Source organism: Xenopus tropicalis, chromosome 8, assembly GCF_000004195.4.
Source record: "Xenopus tropicalis strain Nigerian chromosome 8, UCB_Xtro_10.0, whole genome shotgun sequence".
NCBI lineage: Eukaryota > Metazoa > Chordata > Amphibia > Anura > Pipidae > Xenopus > Xenopus tropicalis.
The window spans coordinates 140,393,319-140,417,833 of NC_030684.2; the positions used below are offsets into that span (position 1 = coordinate 140,393,319).

General features: G+C 43.5%; 1 protein-coding gene across 1 annotated transcript in view; it reads right to left on the bottom strand.

Moving 5' to 3' along the window:
- Nucleotides 1–392: 392 nt before the first annotated feature.
- The window catches only part of LOC108648274 (Fc receptor-like protein 4), a 98,540-nt gene continuing 74,417 nt past the window's right edge, over nt 393–24,515 (bottom strand). The window contains exons 7-10 of the mRNA XM_031891166.1: nt 12,219–12,475; nt 11,874–12,155; nt 1,671–1,943; nt 393–816 (exon numbers count right to left, since the gene is read on the bottom strand). Coding sequence (XP_031747026.1) covers nt 647–816; nt 1,671–1,943; nt 11,874–12,155; nt 12,219–12,475 — 982 coding nt within the window. The 3' untranslated portion in view covers nt 393–646. The remainder of the gene's footprint in view (nt 817–1,670; nt 1,944–11,873; nt 12,156–12,218; nt 12,476–24,515) is intronic.

Consider the following 24,515-nt stretch of genomic DNA (forward strand, 5'->3'; position numbering starts at 1 on the left):
TAAAAAAACAACAAAACACAATTACAAGAGTATTGTAGAAATGATACCTATATTGGCTAACAATAAAAATACATTGCAAGCTTTCGGAGCTCTAAGGCCCCTTCATCAGAAAAAAATAATGGTTAAATGATTCCCTTTTCTCTGTAATAATAAAACAGTACCTGTACTTGATCCCAACTAAGATATAATTACCCCTTATTGGGGCAGAACAGCCCTATTGGGTTTATTTAATGGTTAAATGATTCCCTTTTCTCTGTAATAATAAAACAGTACCTGTACTTGATCCCAACTAAGATATAATTACCCCTTATTGGGGCAGAACAGCCCTATTGGGTTTATTTCATGGTTAAATGATTCCCTTTTCTCTGTAATAATAAAACAGTACCTGTACTTGATCCCAACTAAGATATAATTACCCCTTATTGGGGCAGAACAGCCCTATTGGGTTTAATGTTTATATGATTTTTCAGTAGGCTTAAGTTAGGAGGTATGGATATTCAAATTACATAAAGATCTCTTATCTGGGTACAGGTACCTGTATATTCTTTGGGGGGTAAGAAATGAAATATAAATTCAACAGCAGAATTTTCCCTGATACAAACACCCCTATCTATTCCTTATGGTGGGAGAGATGATTATATTTACATTACATTACATTTACATAGTCCATTTCCATTCTTTCCACGGTCTTCTCTGCCCGGTCTGTAGATCTCAGTGACTTTATATGGTGAAAGATCAGGAACACTGTCCATATGAATATAATGGGAGCCAATATCAGTCTGGTTACATTCAGCAGTAGGAAGGAGTTTTGTCGGCCTGGGAACAAAAACATAGAATAAAACAATGTAAAAAAAAAGTCAGACTTGATATTTAATTTTTTGATATAGTATAAAGCAATAAGCAATGCAGATACAATATATTGTGTTTAGCAAGGATGATTTGTTGCTGATAATCAGGAATTTTATATGGAGTTGTTTTCAAGGAGAAGAAAAGGTAAAAACTAAGAAAGCCGTATCAGAAAGGTCTATGTAAATACAGCCTTAAGCACTCACAGTAATGCTGCACTGAGTCCTCTATCAAAAGAAACACAGGATTTCTTGTATTCTTTTTTTGTAAACATGTTTTGGTATCAGATTTTCTGCTCTCAGAAAAATCCTCTCATGGCAGGAGTCTGCACAGCTCTCTCCATCCTTTCTCCTGCTCTCCCACCCATCAGAATCTGCTCCCCCTCCCTTCAGAATTTGCTTCCCCCTCCCAACTGTGCTGTGTAATCTGAGCCACGAGCAGCCAGAGCTGCAGCAGGAAGCTACTGAGACCAAGCTAAAATGGCAGCTGCTATCTTAAACAAACATAGGGAGCTTCTAGAGCTGTTACTCAGGTATGGGAAAGCTTTCTGCAGAATAAATATAGTGTTCTAGGTGGCACTAATGTGGCTAATCTATTGGCAGTAAAATGCCAACATGTCTTTCCTTCTCCTTAAAGTATAATTTACATCTGGAAAATCAGTGTTTCTTCAGGTCTATAAGCTATTCCCTATGGGATAGAGATTTCCCAATTGGCCCAGGGGTAGTGTAATAGGTTCCTGCCCTGCTCCTGGGAGTGAGATATCAAAGCAGAAATAAAGTGATACAAAAATTGGTGTATATGTGATTCAGATTCTCCATTCTCACCTTGTAACTGGAAATAAAATGCGCTGCTCCTCTTCCTCACACTGCCGGTTGGAGTTTTTACCTCACAGGTATATCTCCCAGAATCCTTTGGTGCAACTGAGGGAACTCTGTATTCATAAGATGAACTGAAATTTTGCACTTTTCTCCCATTTATATAAAAAGCAAACTGCAGCTCTGTAGTATTTTTGCAATTTGTGTCACATGTTATGGTCATGTGATCTCCATCTGTCACCTGATCGGGGCTCACTTTTATATGTGGGGTACTGAACAGCTCTGGGAATAAAATGAAGACATTACTGCTGATTAATATGCTAGAAGAGAGGAGCAAAGCACTGCCTCACACAGCTTTTTACTTTTATATTTTATATATCACTAATCATATACTATGATTGTAAAGCACATTGCACTTGGTGGTGTGGACAACAAACTGGGTGTGACCAAGTTATTTTCACCAAACAGTGACAGAAGATATTTTTCTCTATTTCTTAGAAAGCAGCAGCAGCAGTTGCACAGTACAAAGAAGTCATGTCCTTACCACTTTATCAACCCTGAATACAAGGGCTTATTGAATGACCACTTGAGACAAAAGTTACACAACTTTAGTAGGAAGTTATCTCATGACACAAAATATACTCTAATATTCTTATCATTTACAGTAGGGGGTACATTATCCCTTATAATACATGAGTGATACTCAGAGTTCCCTGTATAACTCAGCCTGCAGCCTTGTGCCTTTATATGGGCACAGAACCCCTCAGTGACTGCTAATATCCTTATCATTTACAGTAGGGGGTACATTATCCCTTATAATACATGAGTGATACTCAGAGTTCCCTGTATAACTCAGCCTGCAGCCTTGTGCCTTTATATGGGGGGCACAGAACCCCTCAGTGACTGCTAATATCCTTATCATTTACAGTAGGGGGTACATTATCCCTTATAATACATGAGTGATACTCAGAGTTCCCTGTATAACTCAGCCTGCAGCCTTGTGCCTTTATATGGGCACAGAACCCCTCAGTGACTGCTAATATCCTTATCATTTACAGTAGGGGGTACATTATCCCTTATAATACATGAGTGATACTCAGAGTTCCCTGTATAACTCAGCCTGCAGCCTTGTGCCTTTATATGGGGGGCACAGAACCCCTCAGTGACTGCTAATATCCTTATCATTTACAGTAGGGGGTACATTATCCCTTATAATACATGAGTGATACTCAGAGTTCCCTGTATAACTCAGCCTGCAGCCTTGTGCCTTTATATGGGCACAGAACCCCTCAGTGACTGCTAATATCCTTATCATTTACAGTAGGGGGTACATTATCCCTTATAATATATGAGTGATACTCAGAGTTCCCTGTATAACTCAGCCTGTGGCCTTGTGCCTTTATATGGGCACAGAACCCCTCAGTGACTGCTAATATCCTTATCATTTACAGTAGGGGGTACAGTATCCCTTATAATACATGAGTGATACTCAGAGTTCCCTGTATAACTCAGCCTGCAGCCTTGTGCCTTTATATGGGCACAGAACCCCTCAGTGACTGCTAATATCCTTATCATTTACAGTAGGGGGTACATTATCCCTTATAATACATGAGTGATACTCAGAGTTCCCTGTATAACTCAGCCTGCAGCCTTGTGCCTTTATATGGGCACAGAACCCCTCAGTGACTGCTAATATCCTTATCATTTACAGTAGGGGGTACATTATCCCTTATAATATATGAGTGATACTCAGAGTTCCCTGTATAACTCAGCCTGCAGCCTTGTGCCTTTATATGGGCACAGAACCCCTCAGTGACTGCTAATATCCTTATCATTTACAGTAGGGGGTACATTATCCCTTATAATACATGAGTGATACTCAGAGTTCCCTGTATAACTCAGCCTGCAGCCTTGTGCCTTTATATGGTCTTAGAACTCCTCAGTGACTTATAATATCCTTATCATTTACAGTAGGGGTACATTATCCCTTATAATACATGAGTGATACTCAGAGTTCCCTGTATAACTCAACCTGAATCCTGACATAAATAGTGTGAGAAAGGCAGCATTTTAAATTTAAACCAAAAAAATTAAATAAAGGCTGTCTGTTTGGCTGTTGGTTGCTTCACCCACTTTTTCTAACTCTGAACCGCAGTTACCTGGTGACTAGCTTTGCAAAGTTTAGGGACCTTAGTATTAATATTAAAAGATTAGCAGCAGTTTAAATTTAAACATATGAAGTCTATAGGTGAAATGTGATTGGCTTCTGGCAGCCCCACCCATTTTTTGAAACCTTGAGTACGTAGTCACCCAGTGACTATACAAAATTTGGGAATCCTGGCATCAAACCAATAAAATTTAATAGGTGAATTATGATTGGCTGTTGGTGGCTCCACCCACTTTTTTCAAAACTAAAAGTGCAGTCCCCTAGTGACCAACTGTAAAAGTTTGGGGACCCTGGTGTTAATACTGTGAGAATGGCAGCAGGTTGAATTTCCCCATTAAAAATCTGATTTTCTCTTGGTGGCTGCGCCCACTTTAAAAAATACCAAAATAAAAAATTGAATACGTAGTCACCGAGTGACTGACTGTGCAAAGTTTCGAAACCCTGGCATCAAACCAATAAAATTCAATAGGTAAAATCGGATTGGCTGTTGGTGGCTCCTCCCACTTTTTCAAAACTAAAACTGCAGTCCCCCTGTGAAAAGTTTGGGGAACCTGGTGTTAATACTGTGAGAATGGCAGCATAGTTACATAGTTACATAGGGTTGAAAAAAGACCATTGTCCATCAAGTTCAACCCATCCGAGTAAACCCAGCACACCTAACCCACACCTACCAATCTATACACTCACATACATAAACTATAAATACAACCACTAGTACTAACTGTAGGTATTAGTATCACAATAGCCTTGGGTATTCTGCTTGTTCAAAAACTCATCCAGGCCCCTCTTAAAGGCATTAACAGAGTCTGCCATTACCCCATCACTAGGAAGGGCATTCCATAACCTCACTGCCCTCACCGTGAAAAACCACCTACGCTGCTTCAAATGGAAGCTCCGTTCCTCTAATCTATAGGGGTGGCCTCTGGTGCGTTGATTGTTTTTATAGGAAAAAAGAACATCCCCCATCTGCCTATAATCCCCTCTAATGTACTTGTACAGAGTAATCATGTCCCCTCGCAAGCGCCTCTTTTCCAGAGAAAACAACCCCAACCTCGACAGTCTAACCTCATAGTTTAACCCTTCCATCCCCTTTACCAGTTTAGTTGCACGTCTCTGCACTCTCTCCAGCTCATTAATATCCTTCTTAAGGACTGGAGCCCAAAACTGCACTGCATACTCAAGGTGAGGCCTTACCAGGGACCTATAAAGGGGCAAAATTATGTTCTCATCCCTTGAGTCAATGCCCTTTTTTATACAAGACAGCACTTTATTTGCTTTAGTAGCCACAGAATGACACTGCCTGGAATTAGACAACTTGTTATCTACAAAAACCCCTAGATCCTTCTCCATTAAGGATCCCCCCAACACACTACCATTCAGTAGATAGTTTTCGTTTATATTATTTCTACCAAAGTGCATAACTTTGCACTTGTCAACATTGAACCTCATTTTCCAGTTTGCTGCCCAGTTTTCCAATTTTGTCAAATCGCTCTGCAAAGCGGCACATCCTGCATGGAACTTATAGTTTTGCACAATTTAGTGTCATCAGCAAAAATAGAAACAGTACTGTCTATGCCCACCTCCAGGGCATTAATAAACAAGTTAAAAAGCAAAGGACCAAGGACTGACCCCTGCGGTACTCCACTAACCACACTGGTCCAATTATAAAATGTTCCATTTACCCCCACTCTTTGTACTCTATCCTTCAGCCAGTTCTCTATCCAATTACAAATATTATGTTCTAGGCCAATATTCCTCAATTTGATCATTAACCTTCTGTGAGGTACTGTATCAAACGCTTTAGCAAAGTCCAAGCAGGTTGGATTTCCCCATTGAAATTTAATAGGTAAACTCTGATTGGTTGTGCCGCCCACCTTTTCTAACCTTGGACCCACAGTTATATAGTAAAAACCACTGTGCAAAGTTTGGGGACCCTGGTTTTAATAGTGTCTGAATGGCAGCAACTTAAATTTCCCCACTAATAGTCAACGAGTGACATCTGATTGGCGGTTGGTGGCTCCGCCTCCTTTTTCTAACATGGAACTGCAGTTACCCAGTGACTAACTCTGCTATGTTCAGGGACCCTAGGATTAATAGTTACAGAACGGCAGCAGTTTAAATTTAAACCAATAAAAGTCAATAGGTGAATTGTGATTGGAGGTTGGTGGCTCTGCCCACTTTTCTATCCTTGAGTGACAAACAGTCAGCACCCTGGCATAAATAGTTTGAGGATGACAGCATTTTAAATTTAAACCAGTAAAATTCAATGCATGAAATCTGATTGGCTGTTAGTGGCCCAACCAACATTTCCTATTTTTTGAACTGCAGTCCCCCAGTGATCAAAATTGTGAGACTGAGAGCATTTTACACTTCACCATTGAAAGTAAATAGCTGAAATGTGATTGGCTATTGGTAGCTCCACCCACTTTTTCTAACTCTGAACTGCAGTTACCTGGTGACTAGCTCTGCAAAGTTTGGAGACCTTAGTATTAATATTTAAAGAACGGCAGCAGTTTAAATTTAAACATATGAAGTCTATAGGTGAAATCTGATTGGCTGATGTTGGCCCTGCCCACTTTTCTAATCTTGGAACCCAGTGACAAACTGTGCAAAGTTTGGGGACCCTGACATTAAACATGTGAGACTGGCAGCAGTTAAAATTTCCCCACTGAAAACAATGAAAGAAATGCGATTGGCTTTTGGTGACCCCGCCCACTTTTTCTAACCTTGAGTATGAAGTCACCCACTGACTCACTGTGCAAAGTTTGGGAACCTTGGCATCAAACCAATAACATTCAATAGGTGAAATTTAATTGGCTGTTGGTGGCTCCACCCACTTTTTCAAAACTAAAACTGCAGTCCTCTAGTGACCAACTGTGAAAAGTTTGGGGTCCCCGGTGTTAATACTGTGAGAATGGCAGCAGGTTGGATTTCCCCCAAGTCATTAGGTAAAATCTGATTGGCTGTTCACAGCTCCACCCACTTTTGGGCATCCAACAATCATCATATTTTCATTCAGGCTGAGCCCATGACTGTGTGATTCAAGTTTGGGGAGTGTAGCCTCAAAGAAGTGTGGGGAGTTTCAGTGTTGTACCCCTAAAACTGTAGGAGGAGTAGCGTTTGGAAAATGGGGGGCGCTAAGGGGAGAAGAAGAAATAAAAGCGGAAGAATCAGCTGAAGTTGAAAACAGTTTGTGGGGGTTTTCAAACCAACACAATAAAGTGTAATTATTGAATGTTTCTATGAGTTACTTCTCTGACTTTACAAAATAACAAATCCAATAGTATAAAATGTTTGCATATAGCCAAGTAACACTGGGGTGGGTCAAATGAACAAAAAGGTGCATGCCTTAATCTGTATAATTATATAATTATCATTATATATAAGTTAAACAACAATACAATAATGGGGCAATACCAGGAAAAGGATTTATTAATATGCAATATCATTCTGTGGCTACTAAAGCAAATAAAGTGCTGTCTTGTATAAAAAAGGGCATTGACTCAAGGGATGAGAACATAATTTTGCCCCTTTATAGGTCCCTGGTAAGGCCTCACCTTGAGTATGGGGGGCAGTAACAGTGAGTATGGGGGGCAGTAACAGTGAGTATGGGGGGCAGTAACAGTGAGTATGGGGGGCAGTTACAGTGAGTATGGGGGGCAGTTACAGTGAGTATGGGGGGCAGTAACAGTGAGTATGGGGGGCAGTTACAGTGAGTATGGGGGGCAGTTTTGGGCTCCAGTCCTTAAGAAGGATATTAATGAGCTGGAGAGAGTGCAGAGACTGCAACTAAACTGGGAAAGGGGATGGAGGATTTAAACCAGTGATCCCCAACCAGTGGCTCAAGGGTAACATGTTGCTCCCCAACCCCTTGGGTGTTGCTCTCAGTGCCCCCAAACCAGGTAGTTATTTTTGAATTCCTGACTTGGGGGCAAGTTTTGGCTGAATAAAAACAAGATTTACTGCCAAATAAAGCCCCTGTAAGCTGACAGGGTACATAGAAGCCCCTAATAGCCAATCACAGCCCTTATTTGGCTCCTCCATGAACTTTTATGCTGCTTTTGTTGCTCTTTTTACATTTGGCTCACAAATAAGAAAGGTTGGGGAGCCCTGGTTTAGATGTTGCTCCCAGTGGCCTCAAAGCAGGTGTTTATTTTTGAATTCCTGTCTTGGAGGCAAGTTTTGGTTGCATTGAAACCATGTGTTAAAGAGAAGTAGTTTACATAGGGAACCACCAAATAACCTATTACAGCCCTTATTTGGCACCTCCAGGACTTTTTCATGCTTGTGTTGCTCCCCAATTAGTTTTATATTTGAAGGTGGCTCACTGGGAAATAAGGTTAGAGACCCCTGATTTAAACTATGAGGTGAGACTGTCGAGGTTGGGGTTGTTATCTCTGGAAAAAAGGCGCTTGCGAGGGGACATGATTACTCTGTACAAGTACATTAGAGGGGATTATAAACAGATATCTGGGGATCTTTTCTCCCATAAAAATGATCAAAGCACCAGAGGGCCCCCCTTTAAATTGGAGGAACAGAACTTTAATTTAAAGAAGCGAAGGTGGCTTTTCATGGTGGACAGATTCTATTAAAACCTTTAAGATGGGCTTGGATTATTTCTAGTCAAGTATAATATTCAAGGCTATTGTGATACTAAAATCTACAGTTAGTATAGATATTGGTATATATAGTTAATATATGGGGTGTATAAATAGGTTGTTATGAGGGTGTGTATATACAGATGCAGCTAGCACATTTTCACATTTTGTCCATATCCGGACACCATTTATGAATGTTAAATCCTGCCTCTAGATGGTGCTAGAGTGCAAAGACAGCAAAACACAATAGAAACCCCATAGACAATGCACCATCTGGTGGCAAATTTTGGTATTTTTTCTCCTGTGTTAACTGGAAGAGACATAACACAGTAATATTGTAAAGGAACTTGGCTGCATATGAATGCACACTGGGTTTGGTTGAAAGGATTGAACTTGATGGACCTTGGTCAAATCAACTTAACTATGTAAGACACATGAGGGCTAATTCACTAAAGTGCATAAAAACGTTCACTATTTATAGCGTGCGTTAAAAATGTTATTGCGTCAAAATTTTCGTGACGCATGATTCACTAAAAGCATACTTGCGTTAATTTACGCGTGATATTGCGTGCGTTATTTAACTCGCAAAGACTATTTTCGTGCGGTGTTTGACGGTACATGCACTAATTAACGCCCGCATATAGTCGCCGCATATAAATAGCATATAAATAGTGCATATAAATTGTCGCTGCATATAAATAGTAGCATATAAATAGTAGCCACATATAAATAGTAGCATATAAATAGTGCATATAAATAGTAGCCACATATAAATAGTAGCATATAAATAGTGCATATAAATAGTAGCCACATATAAAAAGTAGCATATAAATAGTAGCTGCATATAAGTAGGGCATATAAATAGTAGCCACATATAAAAAGTAGCATATAAATAGTAGCTGCATATAAGTAGGGCATATAAATAGTAGCATATAAATAGTGCATATAAATAGTAGCTGCATATAAATAGTGCATATAAATAGTAGCATATAAATAGCTGCATATAAATAGGGCATATAAATAGTAGCTGCATATAAATAGTAGCATATAAATAGTAGCATATAAATAGTGCATATAAATAGTAGCATATAAATAGTAGCTGCATATTAACAGTGCATATAAATAGTAGCATATAAATAGTGCATATAAATAGTAGCATATAAATAGTGCATATAAATAGTTGCCGCATATAAATAGTAGCCGCATATAAATAGTGCATATAAATAGTAGCCACATATAAATAGTAGCATATAAATAGTAGCCGCATATAAATAGTAGCTGCATATAAATAGGGCATATAAATAGTAGCCGCATATAAATAGTGCATATAAATAGTAGCCACATATAAATAGTAGCCACATATAAATAGTAGCATATCAATAGTAGCCACATATAAATAGTAGCATATAAATAGTGCATATAAATAGTAGCCACATATAAATAGTAGCATATCAATAGTAGCCACATATAAATAGTAGCATATAAATAGTAGCCACATATAAATAGTAGCATATAAATAGTGCATATAAATAGTAGCCACATATAAATAGTAGTATATCAATAGTAGCCACATATAAATAGTAGCATATAAATAGTAGCCGCATATAAATAGTAGCCGCATATAAATAGTGCATATAAATAGTAGCCACATATAAATAGTAGCATATAAATAGTAGCATATCAATAGTAGCCACATATAAATACTAGCATATAAATAATAGCATATAAATAGTAGCCACATATAAATAGTAGCCGCATATAAATAGTGCATATAAATAGTAGCCACATATAAATAGTAGCATATCAATAGTAGCCACATATAAATAGTAGCCACATATAAATAGTAGCATATCAATAGTAGCCACATATAAATAGTAGCATATCAATAGTAGCCACATATAAATAGTGCATATAAATAGTAGCCACATATAAATAGTAGCCACATATAAATAGTAGCATATAAATAGTAGCATATCAATAGTAGCCACATATAAATAGTAGCATATAAATAGTAGCATATAAATAGTAGCATATCAATAGTAGCCACATATAAATTGTCACCGCGTATAAATAGTAGCCACATATAAATAGTGCATATAAATATTAGCCACATATAAATAGTAGCATATAAATAGTAGCTGCTTATAAATAGTAGCCGTTAGTGATGAGTGAATGTGTTCTGGTTATCTTTGGTGAAAAATTTGCGAATCTTTCGAAAGATCCGCGAAATGGCGAAAAATTCGCAAAATGGCAAAAATGTTGTGCAGCCAAAAAAAATTGTTGCCCGCGAATTATTTTTTGATGCCTGTGATGACAATGTGGCAGATTGTTTTGCGAAACGCATGAAAAAAATTTGCCGCGGAAACATTTGCCGCATATCCAAAAATTCACTGCAAATCCATGCCTGGCGAAACATTTTATCACTTGTAGCCGCATATAAATAGTCGTGCGAATAAACGCACGCCATGTTAGCCATACACGCCAATACTGGAAAATTACTGTACTGAAAATGCCCATTTCCCTGCAAACTGGCGGCTGCGTCACTCTAGGGGAAACACAGACTGAATAAATAACACTGCTAAGTCCATATTTTATTGCCAAAAACTCATTAACTGTACTTTTCTATAATTACCGCCTGCCTGAAGTAGGTGATAATTTTCACATAGTCTAATGCGATATTTAGCACGCCTAAGTGATTGTGAATCATGCGATCATATTCTTTTCTGTGCGCTAATTAACGCATGCGGTAATACTGTAGTGAATAGCGCGCTAATTATCACGTCTATTTTAACGCAAAGAAATGTGCGATTAAAATTATCGCACTTTAGTGAATCAACCCTATGGACTGACATGCACTCTGGCTTCCAGACGTTTCTGTGCATAATGTGCAGGATACAAATTACATATTAAAACCCTTTCAATTCCCTTAATTAGGGGCCACAACCCATGCGACTGAGTAGCATAAAGTGAATCAGATCATAATGCCAGTATTACTGTGTATCAGAGTAATGGAGGTGAGACCATCTGAGCAATGGTGCACTTTATTTAGCAGGTGACCACAATAATGTTAAAGGGGACCTGTCACCCAGACATAAAAAGCTGTATAATAAAAGGCCTTTTCAAATTAAACAAGAACTCCAAATTCATTTTTATATTAACACATCGCAACCCATTATAAAGGCATTTAAATCAATCATATATTGCCTGCCCCGCCTCTATGCCTTAGTTTATCAGTAACACAGACACAATCACTAGCAGTTATACATACTTATGAATTAATGTTGCCAAGTAGTTGCCCCACTTTATTCAAATATGAAATAAAATTCATTTTTTATTAGTCAAATTTATTTTTTGATTTATTGACTCTTACGCTTCCCATTTTTTTCTCTCTCTCTCAATGGACAACTAGATGTGCTTCATTTAAGTGTTAAACTATCACATACTCACCCTGTATGTGGATATGCGACATGTTGCTCCTCTTCCTCACACTGCCGGTTGGAGTTTGTACCTCACAGGTATAATTCCCAGAATCCTCCAGCTGAGCTGAGGGGACTCCATATTGCTTGGATGAGTTGAATCCCTGCACATTGTGCCCATTTCTGTAGAAAGCAAACTGCAGCTCTGTAGTCTCTCTGTGTGGGCTGAGCTCTGTGTCACATGTTATGGTCATGTGATCTCCTTCTGTCACCTGATCTGGCCTCACTTTTATTTGTGGGGGACTGAACAGCTCTAGAAGAGAAAATATATTTATATTTGTATGGGTACCTCTTTTTAAAAATTATTCCTACTCACCCTGTATGTGGATATGCGCCATGTTGCTCCCCTTCCTCACACTGCCAGTTGGAGTTTGTACCTCACAGGTATAATTCCCAGAATCCTCCAGCTGATCTGAGGGGACTCCATATTGCTTGGATGAGTTGAATCCCTGCACATTGTGCCCATTTCTGTAGAAAGCAAACTGCAGCTCTGTAGTCTCTCTGTGTGGGCTGAGCTTTGTGTCACATGTTATGGTCATGTGATCTCCTTCTGTCACCTGATATGCACTCACTCTTAAGATTGAAGATTGGCAAGATTGAAGCATTGTATTCATTGAGATTTAGCAACTGGGAGTTGATTATAGTCTATCCTAAAGTATGAGCTTGAGTCAATATCCCCAAATAAGTATACAGGTATGGGATCTATTATCCAGGGACCTGTTATCTAGAAGGTTCCGAATTAAGGGAAGGCCATCTCAAAGCAACTAATTAAAATTTTTAAAAATAGGGAGCAGCATATGGATTAGTCACTTTATTTTTCTGAAATAGCCCGAAGTTCGCTTGTGAAGAAACTATGGGCTACTTCGGAAAAACAAAGTGAGTAAGTAGTGCCATCACCCTAAAGGTACAAACGCATAAGTGGAAGAACATTCAATCTGTGGGATATCTTGGAGCAAATGATAAGGGCTTCAATGTGGCCCTATGAGTCCAAGGTGCAACAGGCATACCCTTAGGCTTATTGCCCAGTATCAGCCTGGTGCTTAAATGTGACTGCACCCAGAGCCACTGTTGGGTCTGTATTTTACTCCATCTGTGACCCTGTTGTGATGCAGCCATTACTGTGTGTGAGAGGGTGGGGGGAGTCTGTACTGTAGAACACAGGTGACAATAGCAAACAATGCAGGAATGGGTGGGCCATCAGCACCCAATCTGCAGGGTAGGTCAACCCTTGCTGTCAAGTCTCTCTGTACCAAAATGTTAAAGGGATTCTGTCATGGAGATTTTTTTTTTTTAACACATCACTTAATAATGCTCCTACAGCAGAATCCTGCACTAAAATCAATTTCTGAAATTTTTCAGAATTTGTAAACTTCAGTCTCTCTTTACTACTATGCTGCAAGCTGTGGTGATATCACCCCCTTCCTTCCCATCACAGTTAAAAGCCAGAGGTTATACAGATAAATGTTGGTAGGAAATATACACAAGGACCTGGAATATCTTACAAACAGATCCCATGTTCATGGAGTACTGTATATAGGGGATCACCTAAATTTACCAGCAAGAAGGTCACAGTCCCTAAAGGATAAACTAACTAGAAACCATTATGTTAAAGGAAAAGGAAAGGTAAAAAGTAAGTAAGCTTTATCAGCAAGGGCTATGTAAATACAGCCATAAGCACTCACAGAAACGCTGCACTGAGTCCTCTGTCAAAAGAAACAGGATTTCTTGTCTCCTTTTTTGTAAACATGTTCTCCTGTGTCAGACTTCCTCTGTCAGAAACATCCTTGAGGGCACGGCATGAGTCTGCTCAGTTTGCTTCTTTCTCCCTCTTCCTCTCCCTTTTCCTCCTCCCTCTCCCATCAGAATTTGCACCCTCTGATCAGAATTCGCTCTCCCTCCCATCTCTGTGTTATCTGCACTACCAGCAGCCAGAGCTGCAGCAGGAAGCTACTGAGACCAAGCTAAAATGGCAGCTGGTATCTTAAACAAACAGAGGGAGCTTCTAGGGCTGTTACTGAGGTATGGTAAAGCTTTCTGCAAAATAAATATAGTGTTCTAGCTTGCACTATTGTGGCTAATTTTCAACAAAAGCCCATCGGAGAAATTTGAAATGAAGTTGGAGCTAATTGGACCCAAAACCCAGTGTGAGTTAATAAATTCACGTGGGGTTTCTTTTATGTTAAAGCCTGAAGGTTCGAGCAATCATAAATAGGGCCCCAAATGTAAGAAAGGGCAACCTAAACATTGGGGAAATTCACAAAAGTGGAGAAAGCCGTTTTTTGCAGTAAAAGTGGTGGAAAACACTTTCACCAGATTCACAAACAGAAATCCGCCTAAATTCCGACTCAACTGCCACTTTTCCATTTTTGGTGAAAGAAAGACAATTTACAGACACTTTTGTGAATTTGTCATTAAAACAACATTATACGTCGTTTTAACGTCATTTTTCCCCAACATTTTTTCCGCCATTTTAAAAATGGAGTAAAGCTCAGTGTAACTCTGTCAGACCAATTCTAATCTCTTCTGTTTTGTTTTGTTTCACCCAGTCTCTATTGGGTTTATTTCATGGTTAAATGATTCCCTTTTCTCTGTAATAATAAAACAGTACCTGTACTTGATTCCAACTAAGATATAATTACCCCTTATTGGGGGCAGAACAGCCCTATTGGGTTTATTTCATGGTTAAATGATTCCCTTTTCTCTGTAATAATAAAGCAGTACCTGTACTTGATCCCAACTAAGATATAATTTCCCCTTATTGGGGGCAGAACAGCCCTATTGGGTTTATTTAATGGTTAAATGATTCCCTTTTCTCTGTAATAATAAAACAGTACCTGTACTTGATCCCAACTAAGATATAATTACCCCTTATTGGGGCAGAACAGCCCTATTGGGTTTATTTAATGGTTAAATGATTCCCTTTTCTCTGTAATAATAAAACAGTACCTGTACTTGATCCCAACTAAGATATAATTACCCCTTATTGGGGGCAGAACAGCCCTATTGGGTTTATTTCATGGTTAAATGATTCCCTTTTCTCTGTAATAATAAAACAGTACCTGTACTTGATCCCAACTAAGATATAATTACCCCTTATCGGGGGCAGAACAGCCCTATTGGGTTTATTTCATATATAAATGGTCTTTTGACAGACTTAAGGTATGGAGATCCAAATTATGGAAAGATCCCTTATCTGGAAAAACCTAGGTCCTGAGCATTCTGGATAACAGGCCCCATACCTGATTATCAGAAATTGTTTGCATTGCTTAAAATGCGCCCATGCGCCCTAGTGGTGAATATGAGAATAGCACCCAAGCAGGAGAAATGGGAGGAAAACAAAGTTAGCTGAAAGCATTTCTGTTGTGCAGTGCTGTTTTTTTTTTATAGCAGCTCAGACTCAGGCGCAATGCACTGAGATGGCACCTAAACACCAATATTACATCTAAAATAAATAAATTTGTTGCAATTTGATACAATTTAAAATAGTTTAAATGGTAGAGTGAATTATTTGCAATGTACACAATGAAATTTAGTAAGAAAAAGTGCCCCATAAAAATAATGAAAAATCATTTTTTTAATCATGATGACAAGGGAGGATAATTTTCCCACTCACCTTCTGTTTGGGCTCTGACCCTGTTAGTTACCCACATGATGACAGCCCTTTGTACACTGATTTATAATGTATTGTGCAAAGCAATTGAAATCTATTAACTTAATTAAAGAACAGGTCTAGCAATAAATAACAGATGTATATTTACCTGTGACTGAAACATGTTCCTCAGTAGATGTGTAACTAATAGCGAAACCCACAGACTTAAAATGTAACTTTGTTCGGCAGCTGTATGGCCCCGACATGTTGGTCTGTGCCCCCCCAAGCACAAGGGAGTCTGAGCCCAGGGGCCGAATGATTGAGTTGTTCCTGTAAAAAACTGCGGTGTTTGTTGCTTTATATTCAGGGCGAGTGTAACATCTGAGAGTCAGCTCCTCCCCCTCATGGGCACCAGGGGGCGCCTGTAGGATGAGCTTATCTGAAATAAATTATAACAATATTAATATGAATATGATTTAAAGTTGAGGATCAATTCAAAAACAGCTATTAGAATTAATTTTTTTTAAAAATATACAGAATACATAAGAGAAACACTTTCTCAACCACCTTTGTTTCTAGACTACAAATCCCAGCATACTTTACTGCAGTGTATTTTTAAAGCAGTATTTCTTAAAACATGACAATCAGCTAATCTGTGTAAATCTGGCTCCCTGTTCTCTGTTCCTGCAATTGGAGTTGGGAGCAATAAGCACAGTTTCCCAGCACTGAACAAGTCTGTCCCTTTATCCCCATGTCTGATTCCTGTGCCATATAATGACGGGAAAATGCCATAGTAATCTCTGTATTTGAGATAACAGTGGTATGGCTAACTTTTATTGATTAGCAGGTGCTACTAGTAGCAGCTACTTATCATGGCTACTAAAACAGACAATGCGGATCATTTACTGATAATTGTCTCCATGTGTGTTTTAGCAGGGGCAATTCTCAGTATTGTCTATGGCAGGGGATTTTCTGGCATTTAGTAGCCATGACAAGTAGCTTCTATTAAGTAGCCATGTGTGTGTCCACCTTTAAGGAAGGAAAGTATAGGGAAATAAATGGGGAATTGGGACATTTCTATGTAGCATCACATTCCTTATCATTTCTGGGCACTCTCAGAGCTGGGGTAGGTAACTCACCCTCACTAACTGGCAGCTGTACTGGGTAAATAGATATACAGATGGGAGGTTGGTGCAATAAAGAGAAGGAAACTATAGGGAAATAAATGGGGAATTGGGACATTTCTATGTAGCATCACATTCCTTATCATTTCTGGGCACTCTCAGAGCTGGGGTGGGTAACTCACCCTCACTAACTGGCAGCTGTACTGGGTAAATAGATATACAGATGGGAGGTTGGTGCAATAAAGAGAAGGAAACTATAGGGAAATAAATGGGGAATTGGGACATTTCTATGTAGCATCACATTCCTTATCATTTCTGGGCACTCTCAGAGCTGGGGTGGGTAACTCACCCTCACTAACTGGCAGCTGTACTGGGTAAATAGATATACAGATGGCAGGTTGGTGCAAATAGGGAAGGAAACTATAGGGAAATAAATGGGGAATTGGGACATTTCTATGTAGCATCAAATTCCTTATCATTTCTGGGCACTCTCAGAGCTGGGTGGGTAACTCACCCTCACTAACTGGCGGCTGTACTGGGTAAATAGATATACAGATGGGAGGTTGGTGCAATAAAGAGAAGGAAACTATAGGGAAATAAATGGGGAATTGGGACATTTCTATGTAGCATCACATTCCTTATCATTTCTGGGCACTCTCAGAGCTGGGGTGGGTAACTCACCATCACTAACTGGCAGCTGGAGGGCAGCACTTCTCTCACTGGTACCGTTCTGGCACTGGTACCTCCCACGGTGTTCTATCTCGGCCCCCTGGATAGTATAGTTCTGCTGTTCCACTCCAGGTATTGGGTTACTGTCTCGGTACCAGGTATATCTCTCATTCCCTTGTGCAGGACGGGCCCCGTTACAGGTCAGAGTTACAGAATCACCAGTGAGTATTGGGGCCCAGTTTGGGGAGAAGGAAAGCACCGGTCTGGCTGCAGCTCCTACAGAATAACACAAACGCAGAATAATCAGCTTCTCACATTATCCATCATCCCAAAGTAAAATGAATAAAAAACAGACCAGATATATATATCTATGGATATATATATATATATATATATAGAGAGAGAGAGAGATACACACTCAGGGACTTGTTGCAAAAGAAAAATGTTTATTGAAAAAACTCCAATGTTTCAAGTACAAACAGTATCTTCTTCAGGGACAAACCAACAGACTGAATACCAACACACAATTTAAGTACCCTCCCTAAAAAATGGCGCTAAAAAATGACCCTGGTAACCATAACAACCACTGTAAACAAACAACATGGAGAAAAGGAGCAAAAGCGTATGGCGTATATTTTCAGCAAGCGGAAAACCGATTGCCGAAAATACAGCCACACGCCTCCTACCTGAATGAAATACACTCGGTGCAGCCACATATAGCCGATATCCACCGAAGATACAAAGTCTCTCGTTTTTTGGGGGGATATCAGCTACATGTGCCTGCACCGAGCGTATCTCTCTCTTTCTCTCTTGCACAGGAGCCAAAAATATCCTGTAAATTATATCCTTATAAATAGTGCTTAGTGATGTCATCAGTTATATTTGATGCTTAGTTGATGTCATTTGTGCCCCATGACTCACTGAAACTTTTGTATTATTATAATGTCCTCCATGACCTGTATTAAAGTACTTGTCCCTTAGCCCTGTGCCTTTTTTTTGTTCATTAGAATGCTTGGTGACTTTATTCCCTATATAAATATCATACTCACCGCTGTTCGCCATCAGTAGCAGTGCTGCAAAACAGGAAAGAAAAGGATTAGGTAAATATATGGTACAGACAGGGGCTTTATTATACAGTGCACATTGCTGATAATGGAGATCCAGACAGTGACTCCATTCAGATGAAGGCTGATTCACCCGGGGAGCCTGGGAAAGTAAGCCACGGATAACAGCCCAGCTAGGAGGAGGGGCACCATGACCCAGGCTCATCCCTAGCCGGAGCCCCATAGGTGTTTTCAATTTAAGGGGAAGGGTTAAGCCTGGGGGGAGGAGAAAGGGGGCCATCTTTAGAGCTAGGCAAGGTGAATCTGCAACCATTTTGTGGAAGCAGGTAGTAAAGTAAAGATCAGGGTAGACCCCCGCAGCAGACAACCAACTGACCCGAGCAGCATGGCAGCAGTGGAGGAGATGCTAGTCCGCCTCCGGGCAGAAGCAGGCAGGCGGGGAGAAGACTGGCTCCGGCAGCTCCTACCAGCAACCCCAGAACAACCTGGCACACCGGACCGACCTAGACAACGCCGATCCAGGGCCCCCAGCCGTTTGAGCCCATCCCCCCCGACCAGACGAAGGAGGCCTGCCACCAGGAGCCCCACCACCCCCCGGGCAAGCACCAGCGGACCCCCACCCGAAGCTGGAGCGACCGGAACCAGGAGATCCCCCAGAGTGGCAGAGAGAGCAGCCGGACCCCCACCCACCTGGAACCGGATGAGCGGGACGGAAGAGGAGCACCCCCACGGAGCGGCAGGCGAGGAGGAGACCCACCAGGAGCGGCCAGGCGGACCGGAGGACAGCGGGGAATGGCGGCGGCCTCAGGACCAGCGCGGGGCAGGCCCGTTCGTCGCAGAATCTACCCGGGAGTGAGGCCTCGCGAGACTTCGCGGGATTCTACAGCGCGGTCGGGCCAGGTAGTAGCGGCGGCCGTCGGAGGAGAGTGCCAGTCTAGGGGAGGTAGCGGTGAGGGAGGGCCACAGGTGGGGGGAGCGCAGCACACAGGGGAGCACTGCAGGGGGGGTGCACAAGGCACGGGGGGCGCACAAGGCACAGGGGGCGGCAGCGGGGGGAACGGGGCCACGTGGGTGGCCTTCCCGCCAGCAGAGGGAGCAGTATGGAGTGGCTCTAGGGACAACACAGGGGCTGGGCCGGCAAGGGGAGCAGCGGGCGCCCTGGAGCAGTGGGGCAAGCCCAGAGAGAGGGGGGGAGAGGTGCGGCACTCCAGCAATGCGGAGGAGCACGGGGGGGGCCTCCACGGCCCACAGGAGTGGGGCCTGCCAGCACCACAGAAGCGGGGCCATGGGGAACAGCCCCCCAAGCCTCAGTAAGCATGGGCACAGCAGGGGGACAAGGGGTACTGGCCAGGCAGGATGCATGTTGTTCCCCCGCCCAGCTTATCTCCACACAGGGCACGTGGAACGACTCAGACACCGGGACCAGGCAAGGAACTTCAGGACAGACCAGCCAGGGAGCACCGCAACCAGGTGTAGGGTTCCCCAGAAATTGGGTCCCCTAGGTTGGTTGCCCCCAGGATAGACCCCAAGGAGGGTAACACTTTAGTAGTGGGACACCTTGGGTGGTTTGGCACTATAAGGGTTAACTGGGATTTAGCTTCCCTGCAGTTCAATAGTTAGGCCACAGGGTGCACACAGTATATAAGGCTGTGCAGCCATGTGCCTTTAGGTCTTATGCCTGGGACCCCTCTTGGATAAGAGGTATACCACAGGTTAGCATTAGACAGTTAGAGAGTTGTTATAGACCACTCTAGGAGTGGGAGACAGGTAATCTAGTTGGGCAGCGTGGCCCCGACAGGAGGTTTAATGGATTAAGATCCACCAGCACTCATAGCTGGAGTCAGGGTATAAAGTGTTAAGTGTAGGAGATTTGCCTAATCCAGGGGTATCTAAGTGGAAGTACCGGGGTGAGGTCTGCTGAGGGGGTGTCCGCTTGGCGAGAAGTACCGGGAAGTGCCCTAGAGAGGGGCTTCTGGCGAGAAGTACCGGAGGGAACCCCTAAAGGGAATCATCTGGCGTGTAGTACTGCTAATATCCCGTGGAGAGAGGGTCTCTTAAGGAAGAGGGAGTATACCCTGACTGTCTCATTGCTCCTGTGTGTAACCTGCCTGTCTAATACAACTGTACAATAAATAAGTTCCACTGGTTAAACATCCATCCAGTGTCCTGTCTCTGCATATCTGGAGGATCCACCTGCCTGGTAAGCAACTACCCCAGGGAGGGGGCAAGGTGCCAGGGGTGCTGGGAGTCCTCACACTGCAGTACAGTATCAAGGTCCCAGGAGGGGAGTTATAGTTCATTCTATCCCTATCCTGGGTGGAGGCACGCCAAAGTACAAAGTAATAGCTGTTCCCCAAAGTAAGCGGGGCTCAGGACTCCTGAAAGCGCCAAGTATAGTGAAAGGTCAACAGGTAGTGCCACAAGTAAAGATAAAGTGGGCTACATTTGGAGGCACTGCTGAGATGCTACGAAACAGCAGCAAAAGAACAGCAAATACAGTGCAGAAAGGCCATAACAAAGTTTTGGGCCTAGTGTGAATCTGAAGCCTGACCTCCGTCTGGGGTAAATTTTGGGCACCCTGTATCTGTATCCAGTGAGGGATAATTGGCGCCAAAAGAGCAGAGGAGTTGCTCTGGGCCAATCAGATCGCAGGCCTGTGGCACCAAACAGACCCGGGAAAATCCCGTGGGAGGCCCCGTGAGGAGGAGGAGGCAGAACTTTCCTGATTGTGGGGGCCACCCCTTAGAGTGTTTAGCCAACCGTGTGGCTGAAAAAGTGCGCCAAAGTAAGTGGGCGTGACTTGGACGGTGACGTCACCACGGCCATTTTGAAACTTTGCCAGAGTGTGTGTAGCAGGGCGAGTGGAAGGAGCTACCGGCACACACAGAGACAAGTGTTGAAAATGCCTCACCTCAGCAAACCACTGCTCCCTGGGCAAGAATCCCCAACTATGGCCGGGGCACGGAGGAAGACAGCGGTAAAACTGCGGGACACCGGGCGCCGGTATATATGGTCCGGCAGCTTTGCAGAAATGGAAGTGGATGAGTCCCTGCGGTGGATGGTGCCCCTTTGCGGCGGGTGCGAGATGGAATCTTTCGGCTCCATGAAACACCCGGGAGCGAGCTGCCAAGCCTGCGAGAGGCCCTATTGGAGTGGGCCGTTTGGGGCTGGACCCCGGGGCACCCAGGAAATAGAGGTGGATGCCTTGACTGATGCCTGCGATGACCTATCCTTCAGAGAGGAGGAGGAAGGGACCCTAGAATCACCGGAGGCGGCCGTCAACCCTGATCTGGAGGGGGACCCTTTTGAGCGAGAGACCGACCTGGAAGGGGCCTGCGCTCCCGCCGACGCTCAACAAGATATTGCGGTGGCGGTGGAAGCTGCGGCCATGGCGGTGAGTAACCCGGGGACCCTGAGTGACTCTTGGGTTAGGCCCGATGTACTGGCTGGGGGTGATGCTACCCAGGCTACTTTCCCTAGGGGCCGGAAGAGCCGGCGGGGACCCAGAAGGGGTCGCTACCAAGGCCCTAGGGATAAAGAGTGGGAGGAATTTATGGGGCCCCCATCACCAGCCCCCTCTGAGACGGGCCAAGAAGAAGTTCTTGCACCGCCATCTTACTTACAGTCCCTGAGGGATGCCCCAACTGACCGACGACCACCTTCCTATCACAGGGGGGGGGTTCCCTCATCTAGCGAGTACACCCCAGGGGGTGATGACTCTGGGGAAGAGGCCACAGCAGACGTGGGCCCTATGTTTGCTTCCCCTTCCAGCTTTGTGGCACCTCCTAAAATAAGCCCACAGGAGGAAAAGCAGTTTTGGGTGCTGCCTGGACAGGCAGACCCAGCAGTGTTCCGCTCAGTGTCTAGGATCCAGCGGGTGATTAATTTTAGGGTGCACATGATGTGGGGCTACTATATGCCCTATGCCCCCTTGTGGGTATATGAGAGGATGGGGCATATGCTGGAAGAGTGGGTCGTGGAGGAAATCCAGAGGAAAAAGAAGATGCCCCTCAATATTCTAAGTAGCTCTGACAGAGCCAAGCGCAGGCAAGCTTGGAAATTTGTGCGAGCCACTGAACAGGAGTGGTGGTGGGGCCGCACCGTTCTAAAACACGCGGTGCAGAGCTGTGGGAAGTACAACCCCAAGCCCCGCTATTTCAGCATAGAGGACACTCTGGAGAGTGGTCGCACCGTGGAAAAACCGCATCCCAGGTATTATACCCCTTATGAGGATGTCAAGCAGCGTTTCACCTATCTCGTGTGAAGGGGGTGCTTAAGGAAAATTTTGCCTTGTCTGTTTAAGCAAGTGGAGGCCTGGACTGCCTGCCGCTTCTCCCAAAAAGGGGAGTGTTCGTCTGTTAAGGGGAGATGCCCCCAAGTTATAGCCCAAGGAGGGCTCGGCAGCTGCCGGCTGGAGCTGCCACTTGAGTTGAGAATCCCCACCCGTTGGTGGAAGACCCCAGGAGGTGCCGAGCACCAGGGGGTATGGACTCCCTCAAGGAGGAGGAGGGAGTGCAAGAGCTGTTTAATAAAAATTTCTTTTGTTTTTGAGAGATAATTGTCCTGTGCATTTCTGAGTATGTGTGCAATTTCTTTCAGGAAAAAGGACTTTGGGACTTATACCAAGACTTTGGGGTGGGGGAAAGGTAAAATTGTGTTTACTGTTTCTTTCCCAGGTAATATAGGTTTCTGCGCAGACACCGCGAGGGACCGTGGAAGAAGTATTTGGTATAAGAAATGTGTGGGTAAAATGTATATGTTTGGTTAAAGGTATGTCAGCCAGGAGGTGACAATTTTTGTCAAAGGGAAGAATGTAGGGTTCCCCAGAAATTGGGTCCCCTAGGTTGGTTGCCCCCAGGATAGACCCCAAGGAGGGTAACACTTTAGTAGTGGGACACCTTGGGTGGTTTGGCACTATAAGGGTTAACTGGGATTTAGCTTCCCTGCAGTTCAATAGTTAGGCCACAGGGGGCACACAGTATATAAGGCTGTGCAGCCATGTGCCTGGAGGTCTTTCAGCCTGGGACCCCTCTTGGATAAGAGGTACACCACAGGTCAGCATTAGACAGTTAGAGAGTTGTTATAGACCACTCTAGGAGTGGGAGACAGGTAATCTAGTTGGGCAGCGTGGCCCTGACAGGAGGTTTAATGGATTAAGATCCACCAGCACTCATAGCTGGAGTCAGGGTATAAAGTGTTAAGTGTAGGAGATTTGCCTAATCCAGGGGTATCTAAGTGGAAGTACCGGGGTGAGGTCTGCTGAGGGGGTGTCCGCTTGGCGAGAAGTACCGGGAAGTGCCCTAGAGAGGGGCTTCTGGCGAGAAGTACCGGAGGGAACCCCTAAAGGGAATCATCTGGCGTGTAGTACTGCTAATATCCCGTGGAGAGAGGGTCTCTTAAGGAAGAGGGAGTATACCCTGACTGTCTCATTGCTCCTGTGTGTAACCTGCCTGTCTGATACAACTGTACAATAAATAAGTTCCACTGGTTAAACATCCATCCAGTGTCCTGTCTCTGCATATCTGGAGGATCCACCTGCCTGGTAAGCAACTACCCCAGGGCAGGGGCAAGGTGCCAGGGGTGCTGGGAGTCCTCACACTGCAGTACAGTATCAAGGTCCCAGGAGGGGAGTTATAGTTCATTCTATCCCTATCCTGGGTGGAGGCACGCCAAAGTACAAAGTAATAGCTGTTCCCCAAAGTAAGCGGGGCTCAGGACTCCTGAAAGCGCCAAGTATAGTGAAAGGTCAACAGGTAGTGCCACAAGTAAAGATAAAGTGGGCTACACAGGTAACAGCACTACTAGCCTCAGCTCACCCATTGGCACAACTACAGCACAGTTACACAATCAACAAGGCACAGCGGGGGGGGTCTAGACCACAACCCACCAACAGGGGCAGCAGCATGGGAGACATTCATGACAGGGATCCGGCAGTTGATCGGGAACTGGGACAAACATAGCCCAGACAGCAGCAGCAGCCGAAACGGGGGACAAGAAAGGGGAAACGCTAGCGCGGCAAACACAATAGGGGGCCCGCAGGCCACAACCAGTCAAGGCCCAGAGGCAGCAGGGAAGGGGACACAAGCAGATAAGACAGCTGAAAAGAAAACTCCCATTTCAGACACGGCAAAAGGGCACGCATACTTGTGCTTCGAGGGCCCTCTGGG